This window comes from Nerophis lumbriciformis, linkage group LG33 (assembly GCF_033978685.3).
Source record: "Nerophis lumbriciformis linkage group LG33, RoL_Nlum_v2.1, whole genome shotgun sequence".
Taxonomy (NCBI): Eukaryota; Metazoa; Chordata; class Actinopteri; order Syngnathiformes; family Syngnathidae; genus Nerophis; species Nerophis lumbriciformis.
In genome coordinates, this window is record NC_084580.2 from 22,323,227 (window position 1) to 22,339,852 (window position 16,626).

Sequence of the window (16,626 nt, forward strand, 5' to 3'; positions counted from 1 at the left end):
GAGTCATTCAAATAACTATAACATATAGAACATGCTATACGTTTACCAATCAATCTGTCACTCCTAATCACTAAATCCCATGAAATCTTATACGTCTAGTCTCTTACGTGAATGAGATAAATAATATTATTTGATATTTTACGCTAATGTGTTAATCATTTCACACATAAGTCGCTCCTGATTATAAGTCGCACCCCCGGCCAAACTATGAAAAAAACTGCGACTTATAGTCCGAAAAATACGGTACTTGTATTCGTCTGTGTTCACCAAGTTGAAGGGGAGGAGATTTTTCACCATCATTCTCGTTAGCTTGCGAGTAATGTTGTTACTCTCCTCCTCCAACATCATGCTACGCTCTGCGTTATACCTCGCCACGGTAAATGGGTTAACGCTATGTGCTACAGAGCAAACACTGCCCTGGTCACGCTGGCTGTCATGAATGTCATCATCTGAAATCGGATAACGTTAAAGGGGAACATTATCACCAGACCTATGTAAGCGTCAATATATACCTTGATGTTGCAGAAAAAAGACCATATATTTTTTTAACCGATTTCCGAACTCTAAATGGGTGAATTTTGGCGAATTAAACGCTTTTATAATATTCGCTCTCGGAGCGATTACGTCACAACGTGACGTCACATCGGGAAGCAATCCGCCATTTTCTCAAACACCGAGTCAAATCAGCTCTGTTATTTTCCGTTTTTTCGACTGTTTTCCGTACCTTGGAGACATCATGCCTCGTCGGTGTGTTGTCGGAGGGTGTAACAACACAAACAGGGACGGATTCAAGTTGCACCAGTGGCCCAAAGATGCGAAAGTGGCAAGAAATTGTCTGCACTCTCAAAGTGCATGTTGTTGCCAAATGTATTTCATATGCTGTAAACCTAGTTCATAGTTGTTAGTTTCCTTTAATGCCAAACAAACACATACCAATCGTTGGTTAGAAGGCGATCGCCGAATTCGTCCTCGCTTTCTCCCGTGTCGCTGGCTGTCGTGTCGTTTTCGTCGGTTTCGCTTGCATACGGTTCAAACCGATATGGCTCAATAGCTTCAGTTTCTTCTTCAATTTCGTTTTCGCTACCTGCCTCCACACTACAACCATCCGTTTCAATACATGCGTAATCTGTTGAATCGCTTAAGCCGCTGAAATCCGAGTCTGAATCCGAGCTAATGTCGCTATAGCTTGCTGTTCTTTCCGCCAAGTTTGTTTGTGTTGGCATCACTATGTGACGTCACAGGAAAATGGACGGGTGTATATAACGATGGTTAAAATCAGGCACTTTGAAGCTTTTTGTAGGGATATTGCGTGATGGGTGAAATTTTGAAAAAAACTTCGAAAAAATACAATAAGCCACTGGGAACTGATTTTTAATGGTTTTAACCATTCTGAAATTGTGATAATGTTCCCCTTTAACATATTCTTAATTCACATCTTGCAAGCACTAGTTTATTAGACAGACCTGCAAACTCTGTAGTGGTGTCGGCTACAAGATACCGTTAACGTTATCAGACACATACAAAAAGGGTAACGTTACCGTTAGCCACTGACTATGCTTAGGTAACGTTAGTCTAGCTAACATTACTGCAGTCCTGGTTGACATAAGAGGTAATGTTATTTTAGCCTAAAGGCTACAAGTGAGCACATATGGAAATGAAACGGCAACAGTTAACGTTAGTTACTTACCAGCACTATCACTGAGACTGCAGGTTGAAGCAGAGGAAGAGGGGCGTGCTTCGTTATCTCTGTCGCTGCTTCTCCACGTGTCGAAGACACGACACGTTTCTCTAACCTTCAGATTATGTATGGCCTGAACATGTTTCAACATGTTTGTTGTACTGCTCCCCTTACAGGAAAGCGAAGCCTGGCAATAATTGCAGATAGCCGTTTCCTCGTCGGATTTCTTAGTAAAGTGAAGCCATGCCTTGGAGCGTTTTTTCCCGGTCCATTGTTGTTGCTGCTTTTGTATCTGCCGCCGAATGACTGAGCTACGGCATTTCCTGTGACACGGGATTCGTTCTCAGGGATTCGAATAAAGAACCAAATCTTTTTCTTTACTATAGTGGCTTCGATAACGGGAACCGTTTCTCAAAAAGGGATTTGAATCCATGGAATCAGTTATTTTCTTATCGAACAATCGGTAGAACCGGTTTTCGAACACCATCCCTACTCATAGACTTAAAGTCTTGAATCTAATCATTGGAATTTAGAGGGGAACTGCACTTTTTGGGGGAGTTTTTTCTATCATTCACAATCATCATGACGATGGATATATTTTTTAAAAATCACATTCTAACTCATAAATGTAAATAAAAGTCCACTTGCAATGGAGCCAATGAGAGGTCCTCTATAACCATCTAAAAAGTGCTAACAATACTCTATTTGCATTTCGTGGCTTGAATATCAACCAAATATTAGTGATATTGTTATTATAAGTGCTAACACAGACAAACTATTTATAGCTTGTGTGCCAATGTTGACATCACCGGCTGGTGAGCTCCTTCCTCACCTCAGTGCTGGTGAAAGATTATTCCAGATCATGAATCGTGCCTCTCACCTGGATAGTAGACGGATGAGGATGTACTCTGACAAGTTGGTACCTATTGAGAGCCAATTTAGACCCGACACGAAAAGACGCTTGGCTTCACCCCCCTTTTCCGTGCGACGATTATGAGTCATTCTTCATCTAAACGGGAATATAACTAGATTCTATCAGTCTGCGTCATAGTGACAGCAGACATTGTACAGTAAGTGATGCGTTTTTTTAAATGAATGCACTAATGAGCAAAAATATGTAAATATTACATCTTTTTAAAAATATACCTGATACCAAATGACATATATCTACTGCATGTACCGTATTTTCCACACCATAAGCCGCCCTGGGTTATAAGCCGCGCCTTCAATGAACGGCATATTTTAAAACTTTGTCCACCTATAAGCCGCCCCGTGTTGTAAGCCGCATCTAACTGCGCTAAAGGGAATGTCAAAAAAACAGTCAGATAGGTCCGTCAAACTTTAATAATATATTAAAAACCAGCGTGATGTGGGCGCGCATGGAGTCGAATGTCAACATGGACGGAGCTGCGTGAAAAAAGCCACCCGGCCTCTTCGCGTAAACTTACCTTAACCACTCGCTCATCTTTTCTTCATCCATCCATCCCTTCGAGTTAGCTTTTATGATGACGCCGGCTGGAAAGGTCTCTTTTGGCAAGGTCTTCCTTTTGAATATCACCATGGGTGGAAGTTTATGGCCATTAGCATGGCAAGCTAGAACCACAGTGAAGGATGACTTCTCATTCCCTGTGGTGCGAATATTCACCGTACGTGCTCCCGTTGTATCCACAGTGCGGTTCACAGGAATATCAAAAGTCAGTGGAACCTCGTCCATGTTGATAATGTTCTCTGGCCGGATCTTTTTTTCAGCTATCTTGTTTTTACAATATGCACGGAAAGTAGCCAGCTTTTCTTGAAAGTCTTCAGGCAGTTGCTGTGAAATAGTAGTCCGTGTGCGGATGGAGAGATTGCGTCTTTTCATGAACCGGAAACCTGTCGCTTAGTAGGAGCCATTTTGTGGTCTTTACAGATGTAAACACACAAAGGAAATGAAACGTAATATCCGCGCGCTTCTTCTTCTTCTACGCTTCCTGTTCTATGGGGGCGGGTGCTTACCTTGGCGGTTGCTTGCGTAGAAGAAGAAGCACTTCCTCTTCTACGGGGAAAAAAGATGGCGGCTGTTTACCGTAGTTGCGAGACCGAAACTTTATGAAAATGAATCTTAATATTAATCCATATATAAAGCGCACCGGGTTATAAGCCGCACTGTCAGCTTTTGAGTAAATTTGTGGTTTTTAGGTGCGGCTAATAGTGCGGAAAATACGGTACATAAAACCTTAATTTAGGTGTTTGGATGCTTTTTAAGTTCTTTGTTGGCAGAATAGTGCGACTCTAATAGCCTCTATTGTAAGCAGACTTTTGATCGCATTTATTTACTATTTAGAATGCATAAAAAAGAAAAGAAACGTGGGTTCTTGATAGGCAAAATAAATTTAAAAAAAAAGTGCGGTTCCTTTTTAAGTGAAGTGAAGTATATTTATTTAGCGCTTTTCTCTAGTGACTCAGAGCGCTTTACATAGTGAAGCCCATGATCCAAGTTACCGTATTTTTCGGAGTATAAGTCGCACCTGCCGAAAATGCATAATAAAGAAGGAAAAAAACATATATAAGTCGCACTGGAGCTCGGCCAAACTATGAAAAAACTGCGACTTATAGTCCGAAAAATACGGTACATTTAAACCAGTGTGGGTGGCACTGGGAGCAGGTGGCTAAAGTACCTTGCCCAAGGACACAACGGCAGTGACTCGGATCGAACCTGGAACCGTCGAGTTGCTGGCACGGCCGCTCTACCGACCGAGCCACGCTGGCCTTAGAATGTATTAAATTCTATCAAAATCTCGTTAAAAATCGTAAATACATTCTAGAAATGTCTCAATAATTCCATGAACAATATTTTTATTTAGGAACTTTCTAATGTAACGTGTTTCTATCTACACTTCTGTTAAAATGTAATAATCACTTATTCTTCTCTTTTGTTAAAATGTAATAAGCACTTGTTTTGTTGTTTGATACTTTAGTTTTGGCTGATACTACACATTTAGGTATCGATCCAGTAGTTACAGGGGCAGTATCGGTCATACCAATGTGGATACTGATATTTAAATTTTTCAAGATCATTCAATGAGTCAATTTTTGTTCGCGATCATAATCAGACAAAAACACAGGATGGTGGTGTTAGAATATGAACAGTGTTGGGTTAGTTACTGAAAAACAGTAACTAGTTATAGTTACTAGTTACTTCATTTCAAAAGTAACTCAGTTACTTACACCAAAAAGTAATGCGTTACTGTGAAAAGCAACTATTTAGTTACTTTTTTTTTTAAAGCTCCAATTAATGCCCTTTTAGCCTTTATTTCAGTACTGTTATTGCACTGGAGAATAATACAATCTGTTGATCAACTTGACATACATTTGTATCACTGAACTCTGCTAAGCAATGTGGTCGACATACAACACACAAAGACAAAGATATGTTACAAAGGCCAATTTGTTTCTGGCCAGAACAAATTGACAAAACTATTTTAAATAGCTGCAACATAACATACATAAGTAACAAACAGCATAATAACAGCATAGCTGTAAAGCAAGAAAGGCACACACTACATACACAAAGCCTAACCAGGCATTTTTTCCTCAAGAAATTCTGACACAAAATCTTGTCTGAAGCCCAGAACACTCTACACATTTCCCCAGTTTTAGTTTAGAGATAAGGAAAGATTGGCCTGGCCCACTAGCATCCCTCTTTATGATTGACAGAGTGTGTGTACCTTCAGTTCTGAAAGATGAGCAGAGGCAGAGTTAATCCTTACGTGGTGAAGTGTCATTGGAGTCTCTGTCTCTCTTTACTAGCTTCGTCGAAGCATGTTGCTATGTAGCTTGTTTCAGCAGATTTGAATTGCTGTTTTGGGCAGTAGATGGGATCTTTGATCCAAAGCACAATTTACATTTAACTAAATTGTTATTTTCTTTGTGCTCGACAAAAGAAAAGTAGTGAAAATATCTCCATGTTAGCAAACTCGACTTCTGGCTCCGCCATGATCAGACACGCCTCCCCTCCTCTCCCCTCTCCTCCCTCCACACACTCACACTCACTCACACACAGAGCGCGTGTCTCTCTCTCTTCTCCGGCTTGTGACACAAGAAGAATCAGAACGATGACACAGCAGCCCTCCGATAAAACACACTTTATACTACAAAAAAAGTAACGTAAAATAACGCAGTAACGCATCATGTAGTAACGGTAACTGAATTACTGAATATAAAAAAATAACGCGTTAGATTACTAGTTACCGCCGAATCTTAACGGCGTTACAGTAACGCGTTACTTTGTAACGCGTTAGTCCCAACACTGAATATGAATGAATGAAATAAGTTTATTTCGGTCATATAATCAACCATCAACCATTAACCATTTTGTGTGACCAGTTTAAGAGTACAGACTATACATATACAGTATAACAATCATACACATTTACACACAAAAGGAAAATAAAATAAAAGAAAAAGCATGACCGAAAAAGGAATAGGCTGAAGCCAAAGCTTATATTTGCCTATCCTAAACCTTCACTGAAAATAAGATTACCTGGAACATCAATGTTAAAAAAAAAAAAAATCAAAATCAATGGGATGAAAGTAATTGTTACTATATTTTATAATTTTCAATTATCTCACCTTTCAATGTTTTCTTAAACCTTAACAAAGAAGTACATGTCTTCAACTCATCACTGAGCTTGTTCCACCATTTAACTCCTAAAACTGAAATACATTTGTATTTAATATTCGTTCTTGCTTTACCTATTTCAAAAATCAATACCCCCCGTAAATTATGGTTTTCTCCTCTTAATTGAAATAACCTAAGAATACAAGCTGGAAGGCTGTTGTTCTTTACTCGAAACATAATTTCCATTGTTTTTAAAAACACAATATCTGAACATTTTAACACATTAGAACTTATAAATAATGGATTGGTATGTTCATATTAGCACGCTTTGTGTATTATTCTAATTACCCTTTTTTGAAGTTTAATTATTGAATATTTAAATATGGCTCTTAATTAAATCATTTGGTTTATGTCCTTAAAGTTTTCCTTTTTTACTAAGTTTGAAAACAGTAACAAAATCAACAAAATATATATATAATACAAAATATCGATCAAACCACTGTATCGACCTTATACTGATATTATACTTGATATTGTTGCTGTCGATTTTTGTATCGATCGGTCCATATTTGTTTAAATTTAAGAGCTTTAGCAGGGTTTCTGTGGATCATTAAAAAGCATAAAAAGTCATTAAATGGACTTTGCCTAAATAAAGACCTTAAATGGTATTAAAAAACATTAAATACGATATCCAGAGGCATTCAAATATTCATGCAATCGTAAGCCGGCTCCAATATAAATGAAAATAAACCTAATAACTTAATACTTGCCGTCATCAATACATTGCTATGTCCGTGTGTTTCCTTCTTGGTCTCTGGATTTTAAACTGGACTACGAGGTCTCACTCTGCATCGCTCTCAGCACCTGAGCATGTTTATTCCACAGTAGACTTACATGAACAAAGTGAGCCTCTTGTCACTCATTCACAATCTTTGTTGCGGCTACTTGCAGTTCACCTCCACACGTTTTCCTGTGTGCAGTAATAATAATAATGATAATGGATTAGATTTATATAGCGCTTTTCTAGACCCTCAAAGCGGGAAGTGAGAACCCATCATTCAGTCACACCTGGTGGTGGTAAACTACTTTAATAGCCAGGGTGGACTGACGGAAGCGTGGCTGCCAGTTTACGCCTATTCATCATTCATTCACCAGTGTGAGCGGCACGGGGGACAAGGGTGAAGTGTCCTGCCCAAGGACACAACGGCAGCGATTTGGATGGTAAGAGGCGGGGAGCGAACCTACAACGCTCAGGTTTCTGGCATGGCCAGTAGTGTTAGCGAAACTGGCTTTAATGTTGGAAATGGAACTACCGTATTTTCCGGACCATACGGCCGATAAATGATCTATTTAAAAAAATATTTTTTCATATATAAGGGCGCATTAAAGGCCTACTGAAACCCACTACTACCGACCACGCAGTCTGATAGTTTATATATCAATGATGAAATCTTAACATTGCAACACATGCCAATACGGCCGGGTTAGCTTACTAAAGTGCAATTTTAAATTTTGCGCGAAATATCCTGCTGAAAACGTCTCGAAATGATGACGCCTGCGCGTGACGTCACGGATTGTAGAGGACATTTTGGGACAGCATGGTGGCCAGCTATTAAGTCGTCTGTTTTCATCGCAAAATTCCACAGTATTCTGGACATCTGTGTTGGTGAATCTTTTGCAATTTGTTCAATGAACAATGGAGACAGCAAAGAAGAAAGCTGTAGGTGGGAAGCGGTGTATTGCGGCAGGTGTTGTGCCGGATAACGCACCCCCGCCGTCAAATGCACCCCTTGACTGTTGTGCCGGATAACACAGCCGGTGTTTCATTGTTTACATTCCCGGAAGATGACAGTCAAGCTGTGGAGAACTGGGACAACAGAGACTCTTACCAGGAGGACTTTGAGTTGGATGCGCAGACGCGGTACCGTGAGTACGCATGCAGCTGCGGCTTCCAAACATTTGATCGCTTGCCCGTGCGTGCGTGCCGCTATGTGCATGTCACGTACGTAACTTTGGGGACTTTGGGGAAATATATGTGCTGTATGAACTTTGGGGAGGTGAACGGTACTTTGGGCTGTGGGATTGAGTGTGTTGTGCGGGTGTTCGAGTTGTATTGGCGGGTTATATGGACGGGAGGGGGGAGGTGTTTGTTATGCGGGATTAATTTGTGGCATATTAAATATAAGCCTGGTTGTGTTGTGGCTAATAGAGTATATATATGTCTTGTGCTTATTTACTGTTTTAGTCATTCCCAGCTGAATATCAGGTCCCACCCGCCTCTCACAGCATCTTCCCTATCTGAATCGCTCCCACTGCCCTCTAGTCCTTAACTCTCACTTTCCTCATCCACAAATCTTTCATCCTCGCTCAAATTAATGGGGAAATCGTCGCTTTCTCGGTCCGAATCGCTCTCGCTGCTGGTGGCCATGATTGTAAACAATGTGCAGATGTGAGGAGCTCCACAACCTGTGACGTCACGCTACTCGTCTGCTACTTTCGGTACAGGCAAGGCTTTTTTATCAGCGACCAAAAGTTGCGAACTTTATCGTCGATGTTCTCTACTAAATCCTTTCAGCAAAAATATGGCAATATCGCGAAATGATCAAGTATGACACATAGAATGGACCTGCTATCCCCGTTTAAATAAGAAAATCGCATTTCAGTAGGCCTTTAAAGGAGTCATATTATTATTTTTTTCTAAATGTGAAACACTTCTTTGTGGTCTACATAACATGTGATGGTGATTCTTTGGTCAAAATGTTGCATAAGTTAAAGTAAAAGTACCAATGATTGTCTCACAAAAACTAGGAAATTGGTCCTCATTTGAGCCATCCCCTTGTTCACCGCCTGGGAGGTGAGGGGAGCAAGTCGCTTTCTGACAGTCGCTTCAGGATGTGCAGTTTTGTGTGCGGTCTTATTTACGTGGCTCACCTTCGACAGCTTCTTGTCCCCGTCATCTTTGTTGTAGCCGTGTAGTGTGCAAGGACGGGAGTGGAAGAAGTGTCAATGAGCAACGAGCAGCATCTCCTCATCCGTGGCTCACTCGTGCAACAACAACGCCGGAAATGTGTCCCGTGAAAAACCGTCCGACCGGAACTCTCTAATAACTAAAGTTCCTTGGGTGAATTATGTAAACTCACTACACCGGTAGTTTTAGCACTTCAATAGCGAGATATAAGTTAGAACTTTACGCTACTTTATATTAGAAATGGCAAAAGCAGAAAATTAATATGTCAAGACTTGGACTTTGGCGTGGTTTGTTTTCCCATGGTGCAAATGATTTGGACCGGACATGGCGTGAAGGTAAATACATATTTAATTTTAACACTCAAAAAAAGAACAAACAAAAGGCGCTCACAGTGGAGGCACAAAACTTAACGCAGGGAACAAAAACTTGGACTATGCATAACTATGAACATGGCAAAACAAAAGACACTAACTGTGGCATAAATAAACACAACTTACTTGCGGAAGCAAAGAGCAGCATGAATGTGTCAAGAGTGATGTCGCCAGGCTGACTGCCTGGCAACTACAGGCTTAAATAGTGATGACATGATTAGTGAAAACAGGTGCGTGACTCAAAATGTGAAAACGTGAGACAGGTGCGTGACATGACGATGTGAACCAGGTGAAACTAATGGTTACTATGGTGACAAAGAGAGGGAAGACAAGAACTAAAAAGTGTCCAAAAACCAAGCAAAACATAACTAAACAAAACATGATCACAGACATGACAGAATGTCCCATAACAAGAAAATGGAGAAAAAGAAGAAGCGTAGATAGACTATGGCATCGTCACGGACTACAGTGGCGGACGTGTGAAAATGTTCAGGACTTATGCAGATCCCAAATACACATCAGCAGGTACCAGAAGTTAAGAAAAGTTAGTTTTGCATAATATTGTGAAACAAAACACCAGATAATGTCTGCTAATGGGTGCCATTTTGCAGTCCTTATACACACACACACCATAGTAATATTTTCTATATTTGACTACGGTAGCCTTAATGAGTCGACAGTCCATCAAGCGGTGCGGCTTCAAAGTCGTACTAAAACATTTTGACAGATTTTTGAGTGCCGTGTGCAATGTTCTTTATTTTCAATGGAACATTTAAAGTTTGGTGTTGTTTACTGGTGTCATATTGCAGTCTACACATATCTGTTATGTGTGACTGTGACTGGTCACATTTATCATTACACCATGTACCAAGTAAAATTGATTCGAGGTCGGTAAGCACAACCAGAATTATTCCGTACATTAGGCACACCGTGTTATAAAGCGCACTGTCGATTTTTGAGAAAATTAAAGGATTTTAAGTGCGCCTTATAGTCCGAAAAATACGGTAAATGAAAACAAACCTAATAACTTAAATATTGCTGTCATCAATACATTGCTATGTCCGTGTGTTTCCTTCTTGGTCTCTGGATTTTAAACTGGACTAAGAGGTCTCACTCTGTGCATCGCTCTCAGCACCTGAGCATGTTAATTCCACAGTAGACTTACATGAACAAAGTGAGCCTCTTCTCAGTTATTCACAATCTTTGTTTCGACTACTTGCAATTCTCCTCCACACGTTTTCCTGTGTGCAGTAGTGTTAGTAGTGTTAGTGTTCATGTTGGAGATGGAACTAGTCATTTTAATACGACGCTGAAGTACAGGCCCCCATATAGCTACCCAGGATATGCCTGTTAAATGATTCTTTAATTTTGGGCCTTTTTAGAATCAGCATGTCTTCGTCCATTTGTGTCAAGGAGGTGAAATTAGGTCTGAAAACCTTTTGATAAGTTGACTTCATGTCCATTAGGACTTTTCAAAGAGTAGAATACCATCCGCCTTAAAGGGGAACATTATCACAATTTCAGAAGGGTTAAAACCATTAAAAATCAGTTCCCAGTGGCTTTTATTTTTCGAAGTTTTTTTCAAAATTTTACCCATCACGCAATATCCCTAAAAAAAGCTTCAAAGTGCCTGATTTTAACCATCGTTATATACACCCGTCCATTTTCCTGTGACGTCACACAGTGATGCCAATACAAACAAACATGGCGCATAGAACAGCAAGGTATAGCGACATTAGCTCGGATTCAGACTCGGATTTCAGTGGCTTAAGCGATTCAACAGATTACGCATGTATTGAAACGGATGGTTGTAGTGTGGAGGCAGGTAGCCAAAACGAAATTGAAGAAGAAACTGAAGCTATTGAGCCATATCGGTTTGAACCGTATGCAAGCGAAACCGACGAAAACGACACGACAGCCAGCGACACGGGAGAAAGCGAGGACGAGTTCGGCGATCGCCTTCTAACCAACGATTGGTATGTGTTTGTTTGGCATTAAAGGAAACTAACAACTATGAACTAGGTTTACAGCATATGAAATACATTTGGCAACAACATGCACTTTGAGAGTGCAGACAGCCCAATTTTCATCAATTAATATATTGTGTAGACATACCCTCATCCGCGCTCTTTCCCTGAAAGCTGATCTGTCCAGTTTTGGAGTTGATGTCAGCAGGCCAGGGAAGCTAGGGTCGATATTCTTCTCTTGATCATCTTCGGTGGCATAAGGGACGGTGTGAGCCAAGACATCCAGGGGGTTTAGCTCGCTCGTCTGCGGGAACAAACTGCCGCCATTGCTTGCCGTGCTACCGAGGTCCTTTGTCCCTGAATTGCTCACACACTCCGGCAGATTCAATGGGGGTCTGGCGGCAGATTTCTTTGACTTTATCGTTGGAAATGCATCTGCTTTGAGTGTCGCAGGATATCCACACATTCTTGCCATCTCTGTCGTAGCATAGCTTTTGTCGGTAAAGTGTGCGGAACAAACGTCCAATTTCTTGCCACTTTCGCATCTTTGGGCCACTGGTGCAACTTGAATCCGTCCGTCCCTGTTCGTGTTGTTACACCCTCCGACAACACACCGACGAGGCATGATGTCTCCAAGGTACGGAAAACAGTCGAAAAAACGGAAAATAACAGAGCTGATTTGACTCGGTGTTTGAGAAAATGGCGGATTGCTTCCCGATGTGAGTACCGTATTTTCCGCACCATAAGGCGCCCTGGGTTATAAGCCGCACCTTCAATGAACGGCATATTTCAAAACTTTGTCCACCTATAAGCCGCCCCGTGTTGTAAGCCGCATCTAACTGCGCTAAAGGAATGTCAAAAAAACAGTCAGATAGGTCAGTCAAACTTTAATAATATATTAAAAACCAGCGTGATGTGGGCGCGCATGGAGTCGTATATCAACATGGACGGAGCTGCGTGAAAAAAGCCACCCGGCCTCATCGCGTAAACTTACCTTAACCACTCGCTCATCTTTTCTTCATCCATCCCTTCGAGTTAGCTTTTATGATGACGCCGGCTGGAAAGGTCTCTTTTGGCAAGGTCTTCCTTTTGAATATCACCATGGGTGGAAGTTTCTGGCCATTAGCATGGCAAGCTAGAACCACAGTGAAGGATGACTTCTCATTCCCTGTGGTGCGAATATTCACCGTACGTGCTCCCGTTGTATCCACAGTGCGGTTCACAGGAATATCAAAAGTCAGTGGAACCTCGTCCATGTTGATAATGTTCTCTGGCCGGATCTTTTTTTCAGCTATCTTGTTTTTACAATATGCACGGAAAGTAGCCAGCTTTTCTTGAAAGTCTTTAGGCAGTTGCTGTGAAATACCGGTAGTAGTCCGTGTGCGGATGGAGAGATTGCATTGTGGGGCGGTATAGCTCGGTTGGTAGAGCGGCCGTGTCGGCAACTTGAGGGTTGCAGGTTCGATTCCCGCATCCGCCATCCTAGTTACTGCCGTTGTGTCCTTGGGCAAGACACTTTACCCACCTGCTCCCAGTGCCACCCACACTGGTTTAAATGTAACTTAGATATTGGGTTTCACTATGTAAAGCGCTTTGAGTCACTAGAGAAAAGCGCTATATAAATATAATTCACTTCACTTGCGTCTTTTCATGAACCGGAAACCTGTCGCTTAGTAGGAGCCATTTTGTGGTCTTTACAGATGTAAACACACAAAGGAAAGGAAACGTACGGTAATATCCGCGCGCTTCTTCTTCTTCTACGCGGGCGGGTGGTTGCTTACAGTAGAAGAAGCGCTTCCTGTTCTATGGGGGCGGGTGCTTACCTTGGCGGTTGCTTGCGTAGAAGAAGAAGCACTTCCTCTTCTACGGGGAAAAAAGATGGCGTCTGTTTACCGTAGTTGCGAGACCGAAACTTTATGAAAATGAATCTTAATATTTATCCATATATAAAGCGCACCGGGTTATAAGGCGCACTGTCAGCTTTTGAGAAAATTTGTGGTTTTTAGGTGCGCCTTATAGTGCGGAAAATACGGTAATAGAAAGCCGTTTAATTTGCCAAAATTCACCCATTTAGAGTTCGGAAATCGGTTAAAAAAATATATGGTCTTTTTTCTGCAACATCAAGGTATATATTGACGCTTACATAGGTCTGGTGATAATGTTCCCCTTTAAACAGAATATTCTACTTTGAATGTAAACTGGATCATTTATTTTGTGTTCATGCATGACTTCCTGTCCCACACCAGCAGATTTTAGCTCAATTGAACTGCCTTGTTGAGTCGACCACTAAATATAGAAGCCAGGCGGTGGAAACTGACACATTGACTTGAAAACAAAAAAACGGAACGAGTCTGTCGCCGTGGCGCCGCCGTTCCACATCCAGTGGAAATCCCCGGTTACACTTACAAACGTTGCTTGGCGAGATAAACGAAGAAACCACAAAGCAAAAGGAAATACCTTCAACCCACAGCACTTGCAGTGAGCGAACTCGACCACAAGATGGTGCCATAGCAGAGACAACAATACAGCGTACAGAGTTACACTGTAAACAACCTCATCTTTTCTCCAAGTTTATACATCAGTAACTTGACATTAAAACCACAGGGGGCGCTGGAGCCTATCCCAGCTGCACTCAGGTGGAAGGGAATTTATCGCAATATAGATTTTAGGCCATATTGCCCATCCCTCATAAAAAGTGGTCTTATTTTCCTTTGAATAATGTTGTAAAGAGCAGTGTGTTTGTTTTCAGGCCAATTCATATAATAACTTGTTATTTTAAGTACATGTAAACTCGTGTGACTGATCAAATCTGGACATTTCTCAAGCATGTTTGTCATTTTGTGTCCTGCAGACGTCTGTGAAGAACAACTTCTGCCTGAAAAACAGGAGAGTAGCTTCAGGATGGTGAAGGAGGATCCATCAAAGAGGAAGACCAGGCGCCACAGACCCTCTGGTGTCTCCTTTTCCTCTTTGACACAGACCCTGCCCTGTAAAAAGGAAGAGGAAGACTCACTGACGCCCCAAATTAAAGAGGAAGAGGAGGAACACAGTCAGGCTAAATGGTTGGAGGAGTTCCCAGTGACTGGTGTCCCTGTGAAGAGTGAAGATGATGAGGTCAAAGGTGAAAGTGAGGAGAAGAGCAGCAGCTCAACACAACACATGACAACAGAAGCTGATGGAGACCACTGTGGAGGATCACAAGCAGACAAGCTCTTAGCTCCACTATCAGATAGTGAGGACACAACGTCACACTCTCCTGACACTGAAGATGAAGACTCTAAAGATGATAAGACATGTCACACTGACAACACTCACCTCAAATGTTCTCACTGTGACAAATCCTTTCATTCCCGTTCTTATCTGAAAATACACATGAGAACGCACACCGGAGAAAAACCGTTTTCCTGCTCAGAATGTGGTAAATGTTTTACTAACAGTCAGAGTTTGAAAGTGCACATGAGAACACACACTGGAGAAAAACCATTTTCCTGCTCAGAATGTGGTAAATGTTTTACAGTAAGTCAGAGTTTGAAAGTACACATGAGAATACACACTGGAGAAAAACCTTTTTCTTGTTCATTCTGCGGTAAAGGTTTTACACAAAAAAATGTGTTAAACGAACACATGCCAATACACACCGGAGAAAAACCTTTCACCTGTTCGATTTGTGGTAAAAGTTTTACACACAGTCAGAGTTTGAAAAAACACACAATGTTACACACTGGTGAAAAACCTTTTATCTGTTCAATCTGTGGCTCATCTTTTACAAGGAAGGAATATTTGAAAGTGCACATGAGAACACACACTGGTGAAAAGCCTTTTTCCTGTTCAGTCTGCGGTAAAGGTTTTGCGGAAAGTCAACATTTGAAAAAACACACGAGAACACACACTGGAGAAAAATCACATTCCTGTTCAATCTGCAACAGAAGCTTTTGTGAACGATCAACCCTTAGAGCACACATGAGAACACACACCGGAGAGAAAGTGTTGAGTTGCAGTGTGTGTGGTGAAAGATTCTCTTATAAGAAGCAGTGTAAGAAACACAAGTGTGCTGGTGAGAACAGCAGCAGCAAATGAAACTGCAGGATTTGAAATAAACTGTCAAAACTTTAATTTTGACTTTCTAACAACATCAGCACATAAAACATGTGTGACATTGTTGTTTGTGTAACAATCTTTTTAATATGCTTCTACATTTATAGATTAGTTATTTTCTATAAGTGTTTTTTTTTCAACCCGAGTACATGCAAAGTCATTTATCAACAACACCCAGAAACGCCGCCGGCTTTGCAGGGCCCGAGCTCTTCTAAGATGGACTGATGCAAAGTGGAAAAGTGTTCTGTGGTCTGACGAGTCCACATTTCAAATAGTTTTTGGAAACTGTGGACGTCGTGTCCTCCGGACCAAAGAGGAAAAGAACCATCCGGATTGTTTTAGGCGCAAAGTTGAAAAGCCAGCATGTGTGATGGTATGGGGGTGTATTAGTGCCCAAGACATGGGTAACTTACACATCTGTGAAGGCGCCATTAAGGCTGAAAGGTACATACAGGTTGTGGAGCAACATATGTTGCCATCCAAGCAATGTCATTTTCATGGACGCCCCTGCTTATTTCAGCAGGACAATGCCAAGCCACATGTTACATCAACGTGGCTTCATAGTAAAAAAGTCAAAACAACAACAACAAGCTGCAGTGTGCGCTGCTCTGCCAACACCCGCACACAACAATCACTATGGTGCCCTCTCACAAACCGAATCACAAAATCCTTAAATTTAACAAACATATTGCTCGATTAATGTTAAAATCCACTTTACATTAACAATGGCAGGGAAGCTGACGAGAAGCAGCAGACAGCGGGAGAAGGACTGTGTCTGTGTGTTTTGTGTGTTGGAAGAGCAAAGAGCTGTGCTGGAATGAGAGGAGAGATTGTGTCCTTTTTGCCACTGTGATATAAGTCTGTTCTGGCATCTGCGCCGGTCTCATCACAATTAAAACTTGATGTGGTTACTTACTGAGCTGTGCTGTGGTCATGCTTGTGAACGC

General features: G+C 41.4%; 2 protein-coding genes across 3 annotated transcripts in view; both read left to right on the forward strand.

The window, feature by feature from the left end:
• The window catches only part of LOC133575682 (major histocompatibility complex class I-related gene protein-like), a gene marked incomplete at its 3' end in the record, with an annotated part of 187,819 nt that overhangs the window by 49,753 nt on the left and 121,440 nt on the right, over positions 1-16,626 (forward strand). The window lies entirely within an intron of this gene.
• Positions 1-16,626, forward strand: part of LOC140676605 (uncharacterized) — a 37,430-nt gene that overhangs the window by 6,585 nt on the left and 14,219 nt on the right. Inside the window, exon 3 of one of the 2 annotated variants that reach the window (XM_061928410.1) lies at positions 14,436-15,808. The exons of the other annotated variant lie outside the window; for it this stretch is intronic. Coding sequence (XP_061784394.1) covers positions 14,436-15,661 — 1,226 coding nt within the window. The 3' untranslated portion in view covers positions 15,662-15,808. Of the gene's footprint in view, positions 1-14,435; positions 15,809-16,626 lie in introns of those variants that run through there. 2 annotated transcript variants of the gene reach the window in all.